The 18,249-nt window shown below is 38.8% G+C and overlaps 1 protein-coding gene across 2 annotated transcripts in view; it reads left to right on the plus strand.

The window, feature by feature from the left end:
• The window catches only part of LOC117392742 (pleckstrin homology domain-containing family G member 1), a 76,593-nt gene that overhangs the window by 47,823 nt on the left and 10,521 nt on the right, over positions 1 to 18,249 (plus strand). For both annotated transcript variants that reach the window (XM_033990876.2, XM_033990875.2), the window contains exons 4-7: positions 1,282 to 1,351; positions 11,017 to 11,063; positions 15,544 to 15,694; positions 17,427 to 17,558. In XM_033990876.2, coding sequence (XP_033846767.1) covers positions 1,282 to 1,351; positions 11,017 to 11,063; positions 15,544 to 15,694; positions 17,427 to 17,558 — 400 coding nt within the window. The remainder of the gene's footprint in view (positions 1 to 1,281; positions 1,352 to 11,016; positions 11,064 to 15,543; positions 15,695 to 17,426; positions 17,559 to 18,249) is intronic.

The raw sequence follows: 18,249 nt of genomic DNA on the forward strand, positions 1-18,249 counted from the left end.
AAGACAAATTTCACTTTATTACAAGAACGAAATATGTACAGTTCCTTTAATCATCAACCTGGTTCAAACCGCACCTATTCATTTGCGAGGGGCTAAACCAGCGAAAAGGAAGCCGTTTTAAAGCTGTTTAAGTGACCTCATACTAAAGACATGCAACAATACATGTAGGGCTAAGTGTTTCCCACTGTGGCCTGTGTAGTTTCAATACAAGGAAGTTGGAGTGAAATGGCTGGACTTGGTGTGGATGACTCAGAAATGATAGAAGCTCAGATATGTCAGATACTGGAGGATTAGTCAGGTGAGAAGGGATGGCCTCGCCTCATTGGATTGTGAATCATCTTGATGTTACAGAGGACATGTTGTCCTTGTGTCTGCTGTATAGTTATAATCTATGACACCTGTGGATCAATGTTAGAATTTGGACATTTAAAATCGCAATATTTATCTAAAACAAGTAAATGGGAGCTGACATCGGTGTAAACATCATCACAACAAAGAGCCCTGTAGCTGTCCGCCCCTCCTATGGATAGCTGTACATCACGCTAGCTAACAGTTTTTTTTCGTACAAAAATGACTATGCAACACTGCCAAACCCTATTTGTATCACTAATTAAGAATAAAATTGGAGCACAAAGTAAGTATGTCACAGTGGGCGTGTACAGAAGACAGTGAAACCGGGCTAGATCGGAGCAATGACGTCTTGAATACAGGAGCGTAAAGATTACTCAGACATGCATGAATCACTATAAATGCACCTTCAGAGGGTTAATGAGAAGGAAAACAAGTATAACATGGTGAAAGATTGTAAAAAGTTGAATAGGTCTGCTTTAAACTAACTGAGATTTCAACTTGCCAAGTATTACGGCAGCACAATGTAACTGATTATTAATATTACTGTAAATATCAAGCTTCTCTATCTGAAAATACTGAAAATAAAACAAAAAAAATTAGTATCAGACAAAGAATTTGGCATCAACCTAGTTTAAACATCATTATGAGAAATGCAGGGTGTCATAGGGCAGGACACTTCACTCCTAGCCGGGTGACTGGTTTTCTAGTGTTCAGTTGTTTTTGTGGTTAAAGTTGTAATTAGCTTGAAAAAGCTTTTTAATAACAGTCACATTGCATGTGAAACTAATGCATTTTTGTCTTCTTTGTCAGTTTTTCAAAGTAATATTCAAGAGCTCATTGTTTATGATAAAGATAGCATAAACTTAATATATGTTCTGTAATGGCACATTTCTATCCGCACATCTAACTTTTTATATTTATGTTTTTCAGAAATCTCTTGGAGGATCTGGAGAGGTGTAATGCGGACCCCGTGGCGATCGCTGAGTGTTTTGTGTCTAAGGTAAAACACGGCCTGACCTCTGACCTCTGCGTTTTTTTCCCCATGTAAAATGTAAATGTGCGGCGGAGCCTGTCGGAGCCTGTCCGCGCTCACAGCTGCTTTACGGACACAGTCACACACACGGACACGCAGGTTATGCAAGGAGCTAATCATACGGTGCGCACAGGGTTAGCTAAAAGTAGTAAAAGTGCTCTACCTGATTTGTACTCGGTCATTATAAGTTGTCTGTAGCTGTCCCAACGTATTCCACACATTCTGAGCATGCTCATTATTCACAGTGATGAGTTTATAAGAGCTTTTCACAGCTTTCAGAAAACAGAGTGAAGTTTTCCCATCACTGTAATGCTGACAACAACTAGCATGCTAGAGCACCAGCCTTAATTTCCAGGATAAAAACGATTTATAATTATATGCAGACAGGCAACACAGTCTCATTTTATCAGGGTATATGATTAGTTCTTCGTTGTTTTGTTGTTGGGTTTTGGATTCAAAATGAAAAAAAAACAATACATTTTTAGGAAAAATTACAGAAAATTTTATTGAAAAATGTAATTAAAGCAAGTGGTCATAATTTAGATTTTGTTTAAACGTAAAATCCCCAAAATTGATTGTTTCTCTACCAAGAATGAACCATACACTCAAAAATCAACTACTACTACTGCTACTAAACTTTTAAAGGTCCTATATTATGCAAAGCTGGGGCTTTTAGTCTGGTTATGATAATGTTACTGCCTCAAAAACACACCTAGAGTTGTGTTTTGTTTCATTCACAAAAGTCTGAGTATTCCTGCATTATTAGGCTGTCTGCATCCCCAAAGCTCAAAATACTCTGTTCCATCTTGTGATGTCATTCAGGGGTAGTTTTAAGTTTGACAGCTGAAAATTGAACGGCTTTACTCTACTCTATTTTTATATTTTTGTCTTACCTTTTTGTTGAGATTGTCAATAGAAAGTCTCTAATATCTGCTGGTGCACCGCAGAGTGAAGCAGTTTGAATGACATCACAAGGTGAAACAGAGTGTTTTCAGTCTGAGAGAACAACTCAGTCTAAATGTGCAGGACTGAAGGTATGTTTTTGATGAGGAAGATACATTATAGCACAAAAAGAGTGCAATATAGTCCCTTTGAAATTTAAGTATCATAACAACACTAAAGTGAAGATATATCAAACTCAATTTCGATACTAAGGAGTAGACTTGATATTCAATACCAATTCCAGTACTACAGTGCTAATAAAAACACTCTTTATTTAGACAGTAGAATGTGACTTCCAACATTAAATGGTAGTACTTTCTTTTATATTCCCATGTGGCCTCATATCTGTGAAAGGTTTATTTCTGTCCTGTGATTGTTTGTTTTCTGATCTGTTGTTAGTTTTCTGATCTGATTAGTATCTGATTTTTGATATTTTTGATAACCCTGTTTCACACACTTATCTGCACCATCTATGATATAACAGTACATCACATGTTCTGTATAATAGCAGGAAGTTTTTGGACACGGAGCCCACATCGCCCCCATGGATGTTTACCTCTCTGCTCTGCTTCCTAATACTTTTCTTATCTCTCCATCACTTCCCCCTCTTTTCATCCGGACTGTATATTTTCAGACGTCTGTAAAAGTTTGTTGTTTGGGAGTCATTATGCAAATTAGCACCGGGAACCGCTATAAAACCAAAGTGAGTCAACATCACAGTATTTAGCAGCTGTTGTGTTGTGTATACGGTCTGGTCAGGTTGTTTGAGGCGAGGGCGGAGAGATTTGGGTTTTGGAGAGGAAATGGTGGAATGCACAAGAGGCATTATCATAGGACATAATCAGATAGCTATTTTTACAGCGAGAAGGGAGGATGGGGCGAGGAGGTAGGGAAGTATAGTTTTGGACAAAGTTGCTGAGGTTGGGGTTTTGGTGAAGAAACATGCAGGTGTAGCCAAACGCTTAAATGATTGCAGAGTTGGAGCATTTCCGGGATTCATTCAGCTGTGTAGTGTTGGATTGCAAAACTAAGTAAAAGTTTGTTTGTTTTTCTTGACATGAATTTGATCAAATACAATTTAAAGGTGCGCAATGTAACTTTTCTGGTGGAGATTCTACCACATCCTTGTCTCCATGGAGATGTTATTCCTGGGTTTCAGACATAAGGATTTGGCATGGCACTGATCCTCTGTTGTCAAATCAAAATATTATATCTTTTGAATAGGGAGAGGTCTTCACAAAATCTAAATCTTTCAAACCAGGAAGGAATCATTTGCCTGAAACCCCTGAAAATAATTAAACTTGTGGTATCACTTGCTTGTCTCCATAGTGATAGACAAGGACACAAAGAAATTACAGGTCATATCTGTGGAGAGGGGACAAAGAATGTATGTTTTTCCAAAATATTTTAAGCAATAAGACACAGCTAATGGAATAAATGTAAGATGGGTAAGTTTAATGACACACTGTAGAATATTCCAGACAAATCAATAACATCTCCATGGACAAGCAGGAGGCGGAAAGTTACACAGTGCACAGTATTCACAACATAGGAACATTTTTAAGATGTATTCAGTGATTATCCAGCTGTCTGCTCCGTGCTCTTTGCATTTTGATTAGTTTTAGAGAGAATTCCACATAGAAATTGAAAGATATAGCCTCACATTTAACATTAGAATCATACCCTGCATCAAGTTGTTGTCGTAAATAGCGATGGGACTTTGAGCTCTTTTATGGGACCCGAATTTTTTGTATCCGTTCATTCTTTTTAGATTTATTTATATGACAAATACCAACGTGAGGACTCATTTTATTTACAAACTAATGACAGAGAGAAACGGCAAAAGCTCAGATGTGTTTAAAATGGTTGAAACTGAGAGTGGGAGTGTGTTTACACTTTGGAATTATGCACTTAAAAAGACAAACTATTATTATGATCTCAAATAGGTTTTTCTGTGCTCAAAGCTCTCATTTGTGTCACCCGCTCTGCTAATTGCGAAGCCATAATTTGCATCACAGTTAAGTGTGTAGCTTCAAAATAATGATAATAATAATAATAATGATGATGATGATGATGATGATAACATATTTTCAAACTATTATATTCGTTCTTATTCATTTAAGTGTAATATTTGTTAGCACATTTAAAAACATGTATTTGACCAAAATGCTATAAATCATAAAAAATGCTTAGACTGATACCTGCCCCATTTAGGGTATTCAAACTCCTCTCCAATCTAAATAACCAACCCACAGAGCACCATTACAGTGTCTTATTGTTGTCTTTTGTCATATTATATTTTACTGTTGATGCCCAAAGCTGCTCCCCATTTACTGGAATTTAACTTTACTTAACTTCCTCTCAACACTGATCCCTCGCTTATATTGTTTCCCCAGGTTAGCCTCTGGTAACCCAATACTTATCCATTAGCCGTTAGCTCCTTTGTGTTATTATAGGTTAGCCACAGTTGCTAAGGCCCTGCCAAACCACTGAAGTCTTCTGTCACTATCCACACACACATTGATGCTTTAGCTAATGCTTTTCTTTTGTCCGCATAGCTACAAATCACAAAGCAAGAAGGCACTGGCCCAGTTGTAAATCTTTTTTTCTGAGAATTACCTAACTGTCTTTCATTCTGTTGAGCGAAGCTGGATGTGTTTATGGGTTGGTACTTGCTGACTATGGGGTATTGGTTTACGTAGGGTTTTTTGGTTGTTGTTTTTTCACTCGTAATCTTCCAAGTCCTACCTCCTACATGTGAGTCACTATGACCAGTCTATTCTTGAAAAATTCTGCTTTTACAATTTAATCTGGCTTTCAAAACTGATGGAGTTTTCCTGTAAATCATATGGTGCAGTGGGTGGTATTTTTCCAAAAAATAGATTGCTTCATGTTTAATTATTGGAATTTGTCTTGGTTTAAAGCTATTCTCGTTTTATTATACTTAAAGATCCTGTAATATGCCAACTCAATTTTTCTGAACTTTTAGCATTGTTTTCTCATCAAAAATAATAATGGAGTTGTTTTGATTCAGTCACACATGCCTTAGTAATCTACTGCATTCAGTTGGACTCAGTTTTCAGAGCTCAAAAAAAATAAAATAAAAGCTTGAGTCCATGTTATGATGTCATTAGGTAGTAATTCAAGAAGTGCTTATTTGTTTTTAAAGAACACATATTTTGCATTCTTGTGGCTTTAGACACGCTTTTAGGCTCCTTGGGATAAGTATTTCAAAATAATGTTTACATTTGATAAACGCATATTTATATAAACTACACCTCCATTTCCAGTGAGGCATTTAGGCATTGGAGCTCCCTCTACTGTCAGCAAAGAGAATGAACAATGGGAAAATAAACAAACAAAGCCCTTAGACAACGTGAATTCTATGCTAATAGAGCCATGCATTTGTTGTGAACACAACTTAGACTATAGAAAGAGTCCAGCGCTTATGGTAGAAGTCTGTATTTTTACCTGTGACACAACAATCCTGGCAAAATGCAAAGTGAACATTTTTGAGTGCTTAGGGATAACAATGATTGGAATGAACAGAATAAGTGTGAATGAAGCAAAGTACAACTCCGGGTATGTTTTTGGCAAGGGGACAATATAATATGGTTGCATAATGTGTCACTTTAAAAATGGGCTATTATGCTACATCCTTTAGCTTTCTGCCATGTTATAAAGTTGTTTACTCATCAAAAACATGGTTGAAGATGTTTTAGATGTCATCCATGCATGTTTGAGTATTTTAGCGATCTCTCCTGGGCCCTGTTCAAACCCTTCTTACGTTAGCTGTAGGTTTCTGTCCAGTGTTCAGCTCTATATCGTCCATGTTTCGTTATTGTTTTTTGCCATATTTGAACTCCTTAATTTGTCAGAGCATCAGCGGGGAGTCCACACTTCTTCTGTGCAAATTATATGACATAATTTCATAAAAGCCATGTTGTGCATATAGCTGCAGTCCATTTGGTCATGTTTGTTCCACAGTAGGGAAGTGCAGTCTGTCATTAGAGGCTCTACACGGACACGGCCTCAGCTCTCAGGCGGAGGCGAAGGACTTTATTATATAATCATGTAGAGAATATATACTTCCTGAGACACAGTATATCGTACACTTTGGTTACTTCAAGGTTTCCTGCTTTTGGTAGGATTGTTTTTCCAAGTGGGACCAACTTTCCGGATATCCACTGTATAAGTTTTGCTGCAATTATGGAAGAGTATGTTGAAGTAGAGACTGTTGCATTTACACCACTACTATTGCTACATACTACTATTACTGCTACTACTGCTACTACTACTACTTACTGCTACTACTGCTACTGCTTCTACTACTACTTACTGCTACTGCTGCTACTACTACTACTGCTACTACTACCTACTGCTACTGCCACTACTATTACTACTACTGCTACTTCTACTACAGCTACTACATAGCAAACGACAAAGTTAAATCTGTCAACTGGACAAATCGTTGTAGGAGTGAAGACGTTTTGCTGCTCATCCAAACCTCTTCTTCAGTTCTGGTCAGAATGCTGGTGGCCACTGTCTTAAATCTATCTGAGGGGAGGGGCTAACTACACTGAAACTGTAAACAGCTGATTTGTCCAGTTGACAGATTTTACTTTGTTGTTTGCTATGGGTCAGACCTGGACGACTGAGGGTCTACACAGACATCTACCACTACTACAGCTACTACTACTGCTTCTGCTGCTATTACTACTTCTACTGCTACTATTACTACTGCCACTACTATTACTGCAGCTTCTGCTACTACTACTGCAACTAAAGCTAATTACTATTATTTATTTAACTACCAATCACTACTAATAATTATCATTACTATGCAAGTCTGTTACTACTACAAGTTACAAGTGTAGTTGTTACTGTAAAAGGTATAGAAAGTAGAGGCTATAACGGTATTTTAGGAATATTAAAGTTATTAAAAATGCTTACATTGAGCACTTGAGTATTTGCATATACATTGAACTGGCCTGTACGTGTCATCAGAAGTGGACGGGGGTCGGGTGGCACATCTGGTTGTGTTTAGATTTGTGGCTGCAGACTGCTGGAGACACACAAGTCAACTCTGCTCTTCAATTTACTCCATTTCCCACAAGCACCTGGGGCACTGCTGACTCTGTGTGTTCTCTTCACGACAAATGACTTACAATACAACTGTTTAGCTCCCGCCACATAGCATTAGCATTAGCATAGCACACGTGGTTCTATGCCAGGCTCCTAGTGATGCGTGAGGCTGTATCCTGTTTGTATAATGATGTTTTTGCTGATATAAGTCTCTGTCTTCCTGGGACCCCCTGCTGTTTGGGAGCTCATTTAGACTCTCATGTTATTTAAGTTATTTTTGGATATGACTTTTTTGGACACTCATAATAAATAATGTTTAGAAAGTGTTTTGCTGTGCAGGAAATAAGAAGTGAATACTACATAGCCCATGGGGAGAAGGGCTTTGTATCGTGAAATCCTGTATCCTCTGTGAAATCCTGGGACTGAAAATTGGTATAAAGTAAAATAGATTGTCAAAAATATGTTATTACCTTGTTATTTGTTTCGACTGTTAGCTGTGAGCCATCTTCAGATGTGAGCAAGAAAAACTGTACATATTTGTATTAGAAAGTTACTCATATGTCCTTGGGTAAGATTTGCCTCTGTGATTGTGTTTCTGAGTGATGGTCATTCACTGGTCATGGTGGTCAAGTACGATATATTGCTCAAGTGAATATAGATGATAAACGATAATATTGAACCCAAACCCTAAAGCAAAAGAAAAATTTAAATCTGTCAATCTGGATAAGAGGTTTTGAGTGAAGACATTCCACTGCTCATCTAAGCTGCTTCTTCAGTTCTGGTCAGATTACTGCTGGACACGTCCTTATATCTGTGTGAAGGGAGGAGCTAACTACACTGAAAATAACACACCTGTTTGTTTACAGTTTCTGTTTATTGGCGAGGTCTAAAGAGCTACACTGAGTGAGAGCTGTGCAAACCCTAAAGCAGAATTATCCCCAGAAAATGATTCTAAATATTGTTATTGTTAAAAATGTGAACTGCACTAAATAAATAAGAGACATTTAAGTAGTTAGTTTGTGCTATGAGTCATAGAGGTTCATAATCCAAACTCCTACAGCTCAAATCTGATCAAAGTGCAGAAAAATAATCAAAATGTTCCCACTAGTATGAAGAAAAAGTCCCCATGATAAATATTGACCCCCAAAAATGATTGTTTCATCTAACATAACATAAGTCAATATAATATTTATCATGACATGGTGGCGGTCAGAAAAGCAGATGGTACAGATCTGTAGATGTGTTTGTGTGAGTTGCCTCAAGGCAGCTGTGGCTTTCTATCCAAGTGAAGAATAAGCACTTTTTTATTTCTATTTTTGGCTAGTTCAATGTACTTAACAAGCAACAGATACTCCTGACAATACACATCTTCAGTGTAGATAATGCCTCCCTTCTGAGAGATATTTAAACCAGTCGCTTACCAGAGCTGTGGCAGAACTGAAACTACTTGGATGCATAAAAGTTATTAAAAGATCTGAAGATGATGATTAAAAAAATCCAGTTGTTGTTGTTGTGTTCTTGGGCAAGACACATAGTCGAAAGTAATAAAAGCAAATACAAATGTGACAAAAAGTGAAGACATGGATACTGAAAACAAAGGTTCCTGTGTACTTTGTACCATGGCCCCTTATTGAAGTCTCCTAAGCCCCTCTTTGATAGTGCTCTCTCTGTCTGCTGTTTTGATGTAGACAGAGAAATGTGTGAGGGCTAAATTATAAGCCTTACATGTTAGACTATAGACTCTACAGAGCCAGGCTAATCATCACCTACCAGCACTTTCAATTAGAAGGAATGATCACACTGTCTCACCTTTCAGCTGATCTACTGTGAATCTAAGAGCTGCTGTTATCAGAGGGGAGAGGAGATACAAATTGCAAATTGGACTAAGGGAGTGTGATGTCACCCATAATCTTCTGCTCCAGTCAAATGAAGCTCATAGAGTCTAGAGCAGTAATATGGGAGAATTTAGAACCAAATTCCATATTTGGAATTCTGACCACAAGTATCATAGCAACCAAAGAGCCAATCTAGAGCGCTGTCACTGAAACCGTCTTGCTACTGCTAGAGGGAGCGACCTTGGGGAAAAAAGGCGCCTGATTTGTCTGTTATTAATGTTCAGTTCTGAAGTTATAAGAGAGATAAGCAACGAAAACCAGATGACAAAATTACTATGGATCATAACTGGACAACTGAAGGATTACACAAAAGACCAAGTTATGCATCTATTTAAGTATAATTTGTTTAAATAAACATACTGAGGCATGTATATAACTGAACCAAGTAATTACTGCTCACAGTTGTGTACTGTACCATTATAGACAGAATATGCAGCCAGTGAGATGTGAAAAAATGCAAACGCCCTACTGTGGACTATTTTATGAATGGTTTATTTGACTACACTTGCAAATGGCTCTAAGGTTTTCCTCGTCACAGTAAATTCACATCATGGAGGTAATAAAAACACATTCTCAGACTGAGTTGGTAATGGATTACGATGTTTTGCTTTCTTGTTTTTCAAAGTTTTCGTAGAATACACATGTAATGGGTCACACTAATCTAAATATGAGCAGTTAACAGGCCATAACTCTCTGTAGGAAGGAAACAGTTTTGACTCAGAGTGAATGTATTCTAGAGAAAGTGTTGATAATTGTGTATTCATGTCGTCACAATGGATGTAGTGGTATTTTTATGAAACTTAAGCCATGTGGAAGTGGAATTTTAAATAGTGTAAGGTTTTGTTATGTCTGCCATTGTGAACTGCCCATTTATTGCTAATATTGAAATAGTTTGGTAACAATGTAGCTGGACTGAATTTATGTGTCTGGTGTCCCCGATTTGAGTTCTGACCCTCTGGAACCATTGTAGTTATTTCCTTTCTTTTCTATCGTAGTTAATACAAAAATCCACTTTGGAGTTTAGTAAGTTATATGCACTCAAATAAACTTTTTGCAGAATATTTCACCATATGTTGATTTTGCGCATTGATACCTTCGAAATTTAAATTTTCAAACAAAATTTAAACTACCAATTTACACTACCTTATGTTCGTTCTTTATTTTCATGATTATTTACATTGTAGATTCAGACTGGAGGCATCAAAACTATGAATAAACACATTTTTAAATAGCCACCATTTGCTTTGATCACTGCTCTGCACTTTTGGCATTTCTTGACCCTAACAAGGCACAGCTGTGAAGTGAAAACTATTTAGGAGAGTTCATTATGAAGCTCACTGAGAGAAGGCCAAGGGTGGATACTTTGAGGATTTTGAATCTATGCACATATAATACATTTTTGGATCAGTTCAAGCTAGAATGGAGCTTAAATAAAGATGGCCTATATATTCCAAGCTGTACAGATGAGTTTCAATGCATTTTAATAAGAAAACTCTTTTATTCACTCTGTGGTGCTGATCAAAACAAAAATTATCATTATTATTTGTGTATGCGTGCGGGTGCGTGTGTGTGTGTGTGTGTGTGCGTGTGCGTATAACCACCCCAAAATTTAGCTATTTCACTTTTTGCTCAACCCAAGTTATAAAGCATAAAATGCAAAACATAAAATAATTAGCATCCATCTAACTTTCTCCTCTTTTTCGTTTCCAGAGTGAAGACTTCCACATCTACACCCAGTACTGCACCAACTACCCTCGGTGAGCCTCCTCTTCCTCACCCCCTCCCCGTCCTGTTTATGTAGTGCCCTCCTTTCCTCTCTCTAAACAACGGGCCTGCTCTGTATCTGTCGTCCCATCATGCACTGCTGTCACCTGATCCTCCGCCCTACTGTACTTTGCATACCTCCATCAACGGCTCATATCTCCTATTGTCCAAGAGTCTGCTCCCGGATGAGCTCTGGGAAAGAGGCGGGGGGGGGGTAATATGTGCACTCTTGGTTCAGTCGGATTCTGGAGTTAATCAAGGGTAGTTTACAAGTGTGCTCATCTGGTTGAACTAGAAGGATGACACAATATAAAGCCTATGGTTGGTTGTTATTCCTGTGTTAGACCTGGATTAAGCCTGTATTAGACCCGGTTTAGTTCTGACTAAGCTAACTTGGCCATGAAAGCCAAACAGATTAAATAAAACTGTACCCTGAACTACATAAAATTTACTTTATTTCAATGTATAATAAGCTTTTTCAAACCAATTTGTTCAATTAACAGTTGCAAAATATAGGCTCCAACACTCACGCTTCACAGCAAGAAGGTTCCAGGTTCAATTATCCTTTCTGGGCGGAGTTTGCATCTTTCTCTGGGTGGGTTTCCTCTGAGTACTCTGAACTCCAAACCCAAAACATGCACAATAGGCCAAATCCTCCAGCTAAGGTAGTCCTGACCAAGACTAGCTTAAGATCTGGAGATGGGTTAAACCGCTCCTGACAGGTTTAACCCAGCAGCACTGGCTGATGGGTTAACTGCAGAGAATACATTTATAAGTATAAGTATGTCTTAACCATGTCCCACCGGGGAAAGATCCAGGACACGCTAGAGGGACTATGTCTCTCAGCTGGCCTGGGAACGCCTTGGGGTCTCATCGGAGGAGCTGGAGGACGTGTCTGGCGTGTGGGAAGTCTGGGAGTCCCTGCTTAGACTGCTGCCCCCGCGACTCGGCCCTGGATAAGTGGAAGAAAATGGATGGTTGCATAATGATAACAGAACTGAGACAATTAACTTCCCGTTCAAAACTATAGAACTTACAGGCCTTTTACGGACCCTATATTGTAACAAGCATCACTTTCGCAAAATAAAAGTAGTGTAATAGTTTAGCTTTGTTTATGTATTTTTTAATTTTTTTTGTTGGAGTTTGGATCGTTTACCCTGCCCTCTGACCCACTTGTGCAACTTTGGATCTGGACTTACAGTGGCAGGAGTCGTCTTGTCTAGCGTCAGTTTTGCCTGAAAGACTTTAGCACACTGCCCTCCTCCCTGCTCCATTTACTTTCTATTATCTTCTCCCCATTGACAGACTTACAGCCTGCACACTGACAGTGCCGTATTGTACTGTAGGCCTCAAGCTAACACGGCTAATGCTTTATTTAGCCGTAGCACACCTGCGGGGCTAGCTTGTACGGGGTTCTTTGTGTGGGTCTGTATATTGTGGTAGCATAAATAGGTTGAAACGTGATGCTAGGGCTGATGCTAAAAGGAGATATGCTAACATCTTCACCTGTGGCACGTGGAGAGCAAACAATGACGGTGTAATGAGAGAGAATTAGGAAGCACTGTTGTTGTCAGACTAAGCTAATTGGCCATATACTGTGAGAAATGTGACACCGGTCTGTCCTCACATAGAGAATAAAGCTAACAGGCCTATTCAAAACACAGTGGTACTTTTGTATGCTTATTAGCCTACAGACTGTGGTGGAACAAGTACTCCATTTTATTACTTTTATTACAGTACAGATACTGGAGCAAAAAAAATACAAGTATAAATATCACATGAAAAAATCAACTTAAGTAAAGGTATTAAAGTATCCATTTTTCATCCAAATTATTTTGTTTATTTTCAGATCTAATAGAGCTTCAATGTAGTGATTTTGATAAAGATTTGATCTGAATTTTGTTCAACAGAAACAACTGAATACTTTTTTTTCTGTATATGTTTGTTGCTCAAACTGCGAATGTGTTAAAAATAAACCCTCTTTTCAGCAGGTTTCAGACAATAATAAAAAAAAAAAATACTTTCACTTTTCAGTTCTGTTCAAAAATGTAGTGGAGTAGAAAGTACAGATACTGCTCTCAAATGTAAAAAGAATCCACTTTAAAATGTTCTTAAGTTAAGTACAGATACCTAAAATTTGTTAAGTACAGCACTTCACTACTTTTACTTCATTACCTTCCAACATTGCCTACAGGTGCTGGTTGTAGTAGGCCTAACCCAATATTTGTAAAGTTCATTCTGTGCAGTAGTTGTATTAGACAGTTTCAAAGTTAAAGGAAGTTTGAGCACACAAATGTTTAACTGTTTAGTTTTATCACTCTATAGTTTACTAAATTGGGAAAGCATGAGTTGAATGATAAAGGTGAAACAATAAAGTAAAACATAGTATTTAGAAATAGGCAAATGTAAAATAAAATGTTGCATAAAGGCTCTGCTTGTCCAGACGCAGACTGTAAACCAAAGGAAATTGTCTTTTTGCACAAGTTGCACTTCACCCTTTTTCTACCAAACACAATTTTGCTTAAAAAAAAAAGAAAAATGGAACTCGGTCATTCAATCTAATCATACTGCAGCACATGCTTTTCATAACTCTGAGATGAGAGCAGTTTACCCTCACAGCAAACAACTAGCATGATAACCAAGCAATTCCTGATTTATCATGCAGTAAAACAGCCAGACAGCACGCAGCGGTTTTATTTTTATTCTTTTTTGGGGTCAGAGCCTCTTATTATTGACAGGACAAAATTACTTTCATATGTAACTCCACGCTTGTAATATGTGGGACTTGGCTTAAGCTTCTCAAACTTTACGACGCCGCGGTCAGAAAAATATCCCAAAGACAAAAAAATAAATTGTAGTCTTCATTATATTGCCACATTGCCGCTGATGTCATCAACATTCCCTGGGGTTGTGATGCTAACTATAGGCACTGGTCTGTCTGCTGTTACTCAGGATTTTAATCAGAGCTGTTTTAACATAATCTGAGAATAAAGAACTGATTTAGTTGGAGCTACAACAGTTGAGCTGATTTCTGCTGTTAAACAAGTCTCTTCCTCATATAGCCAACAGTTTTTCCTGCATTGCGTCACCACGGTAACATCTGAAGATCCGAACATGCACGCAGAACACCCTCAGAGCGACGTCAGTGCAAAGCATCAATAGAAAGATGGAACACATTGATGAGTTTGACTTTGAGCCAGCTAGTCCAAACTTGATTCTAATATAGGCCTGCACATTTATCTGGACTTTCCCCTCGCATCCTATTTTGGGTCATGATTGTGTTGGCGCTCGTATGAAACGCTTATTGTCCCCCAGTGTCGGAAAGTGAACCGCTCGTACCCCAGGCTCTCCGCAGCTGGTGACCCCACTGAAGGGCACACACGTTAGGCAGACCCAACGCAGATGTCCTGGCTCTCTCCGGTTTCCTCCACAACAATGTCAAGCTTGTTCTGAGCACATAGGAATTCAGACACTCGCACACAGAGGAGGGGGGGGGGTGGTGTCTGTTCCACACACACACACATGTATACAGGGGGGAGTGGAAGAGCGGGGCAGACGGTTCACTCACCAGAAAATTGAGTCCTAATAGGATTTACAGGGGAAACATTGATTTAATATGACTTCCGAGTAGCCCAGTAAAATATCTAGTATGTAGCTAGTGTCAAGTCTAATCTACGATCTCTGTTTTGGTTCAAACCCCAATATTTCCTGTTTACTTCGAAACACTTTATTCATTTTAATAATTCTTTGTTAAATGTATTATAATAATGGAACACAAATCCAAAGTTCACTCCTTATGCCTGGTCAGCACTTGGATGGGAGACCAGTGGACCAGGTGTCATAATGGGACAGTAGTGGCTCTAGTTGTTGTGTTCTTAGGCAAGGCACTTCACCCACATTGTCTAGTATGAATGCGGTGTGTATGTGAGTGTTTGTGGAGGTTGGAGGGGCCGATGGTGCAGATTGGCAGCCTTGCTTGTGTCATTCTGTCCCAGGACAACTGTAGCTTTAACAGGAGCTTAATTTCCCATAGTATGGAGTGAATTCTGCACTAAATTGTATAGTGACTTTGAGGAGCAAACATATTCATACTTCAATGTGGGTGAAGTGTCTTGCCCATGGACACGTCTTGGATCAAACCATTTGTCTTTTGGTTATAAGGTGACCTGCTCCATCACCCAACTCACTGTTTTTCAGTTGGACGCTCAGTGCATCAAAGTTATTTTTATTTCTTAAACCAGTTTTGCTTTTCATAAATTAACTGCACAAAAACTACAAAGTAAGGCTCACTATTCGTCTTTAAAATCTGATGCACGCTTCAATGTTTTGGGAGGTAACCTGCCAGATCCGTGCTCAATACCACATCAGACCCAGGATCTTGGTAGCTGGATAATTAACCTACTGTGTGTTTCTTTATTATCATTGGCTCAGCTGGTAGTTTTCCTCATATCTTTGTGTGTGTTGTCTCCACAGGTCGGTGGCCGTGCTCACAGAGTGCATGAGGAACAAAGCCCTGGCCAAGTTGTTCCGCGAGCGGCAGGAGTGTCTGCAGCACTCCCTACCCCTGGGCTCCTACCTGCTCAAGCCAGTGCAGCGCATCCTCAAATACCACCTGCTACTGCACGTACGTACCACTGCGAAAACTCACCGGGAGAGACAAGAGACAGCAGCTTTGAAAGGCCTGTTCTCGATTTCAAACCACAAGTCAAGAACATGTTGAACTTTTAGCCCCGCCCACTTAGTTCTTACTGTGATATTGCACCATGCCACAGAAATAACTGTCTGGGATAGTGTTATGCAGTTAATAATAAATAATAATTATATATTATGTAGTGTCGTGTCTTGCCTAAGGGCACAACGACAAAACCCCAACTTTCGGTTTGAGGGAAGCCACTGCTCTAACCACTGAGCCTGTGTCATTCCAATCAATTTGTTTGTCGTGATTTTTTGCTCTTATTTAACAGCTTTTGCCAAACAAAGTATTATGTAAAGCGCTTTTATCTTGACAAGAATAAATTAAAATCAAGTACAGGCCCTTTTAAGGAGACCGCAGGCAAAGTTTACATTGTTTCTTAATTAAAAACATGACGTATTTCTTTCAAGTACCTGAAAAAACTATAGTGTTGCATAAGCCTTATCTTCAATCAGTTTTATGCAGCATTGTAAGTTTTAAAACATTAAATACAAAAAAGGTTACCAAAAAAGTCTTTAAACATTTACTTTTATTGAACTAGCTTGAAACTAAATAGCTCTGACACAATTTGGTCAAAACAGCTCTCTGTATCCTCTGAGCTGCAGACGGGTCCCACTTTTATCAAATCACATTTCACAGAAAAGCTTTCCCAATGAATTGAGTTACAGTCGGTTCAGACCTCTATATTAGATTAGTTCAGAAGACTTTTAGAAGGCAGCCCAGAAGATACTATTACGAGAGAGGCTATTGTTTTGTTTTCATACATTTCTTCAACTTTTTTTTTCTTTCTATAAAATAAACAAATCATAAATCAACATTTGTTAAAGTGAAAACTGGACATTTGGCCAATATTGCAAGATTCACAGATGATCAAAAAATTAAAAAATATCAAGATGTATGGACATAAAGGAGCATTTCTTGGATTAACACCTAATGACATCACAGTGTGTAAGAGTTTTGCATTTTTTTTAGCTTTGGGAGACACGCACTAAAAATGTAGGATTGCTCAAAATGTGCGAATAAAACTAAACACAACTCCAACGCAATTAAGTTTTTGAGCAGAAAACAACATTATTACTTTACACTGATATCACGCTGGGGGGTGTTGTACATGTATGCGTATGGTGGAGTGTTCAGCAGTTTCCATGGTGACACAATGCACACATTAGTAAACACAGCCCAAAAAAGTTTTAAGATCATCTGAAAATTTGAGAAAAAAACACAAAGTGGATTTAGACAACACATTTTCAGCAGCCTGTGATCAATCCGAGCATTTGTGGTCCCATTTAAATGTTTGGTTTTCAACAAAATGGTCAGAGTGACTAAGTGAAAAACTGGGACACAAGGTGGAACAGAGTGTTTTCAGTTTGAGAGAAGACCTCTATAGCCTAAATATGCAGGGTTTGTGTGTTTAAAAATGTGAGAGAAACTAAACACAGCTCCAGGTTGTATTTTATAATCTATGTTACACCACTTATAATTTTACATTTACTGCCCTCATTTCAGAGTAAAATAGAAATGTATTTGGTTGTGTATTTTTAAAAGCAGATCTTTATGGACAGTTGGCACCTGAGAGGCCAAATGTAGAGCCAGTAGCCATATGGTCCCCAGTGTGAGTGTTCCTGCCTATGTGGAGATGCTCACACTGTTTATCATTGAACAGGAGATCGCCAACCACCTGGAGAAGGACACGGAGACGCTGGAGGTGGTCCAGGAGGCCATCGACACCATGCAGAGGGTGGCATGGCACATCAATGACATGAAGCGGAAGCATGAGCACGCTGTTAGACTGCAGGTACAGACTGTGAGGGGGAGGCATGGGGGTAAGAAAGAGATACTATGGCTGTCCAAGTTAGTACCTCTGTATTACCCCCTCCATGTGGATATGTCACAGAGCTGAGAGGTTTATGGTAAAGTAACAGAAAAGGAAACTGAGTCAGTATTTGTATATAGTAACGGCAAAAATAGAAGTAAGAGTAGTAAGAGTAGTAAGAGTAGTAAGAGTAGTAAGAGTAGTAAGAGTAGTAAGAGTAGTAGGAGTAGTAGGAGTAGTAAGAGTAGTGGGAGTAGTAGGAGTAGTAGGAGTAGTAGGAGTAGTAGGAGAAGTAGGAGCAGTAGGAGAAGTAGGAGCAGTAGGAGAAGTAGGAGAAGTAGGAGCAGTAGGAGTGTAATCCCTCGTTCGTCCAGGAGTGGTCCAGGGTAAAAAAGCTTTCAGAGGTAGTCATGTGGACATTGTTTTTAACATCATGAGGTTCTGGGTCCCATTCAAAAGCTATTTTCTAATTTGATGGTACTTGTTTGAGGCACTAGGATTTGTAGTACACTGAGTACCCAGTCCCGTGCCTAAAGGGAGGAGTGCTTCTGGATGGGAGCCGAAATGTCAAAGCGGTAGTAATAGTCAATTGTCCTCTTATGTAAAAGAAAACTGTGAACACTGCTAATGCTAACCCTGTAATTTGGAGCTCTGGAAACATGTTCTGAAATGT

Source organism: Periophthalmus magnuspinnatus, chromosome 24 (genome assembly GCF_009829125.3).
Source record: "Periophthalmus magnuspinnatus isolate fPerMag1 chromosome 24, fPerMag1.2.pri, whole genome shotgun sequence".
NCBI classification, from domain to species: domain Eukaryota; kingdom Metazoa; phylum Chordata; class Actinopteri; order Gobiiformes; family Gobiidae; genus Periophthalmus; species Periophthalmus magnuspinnatus.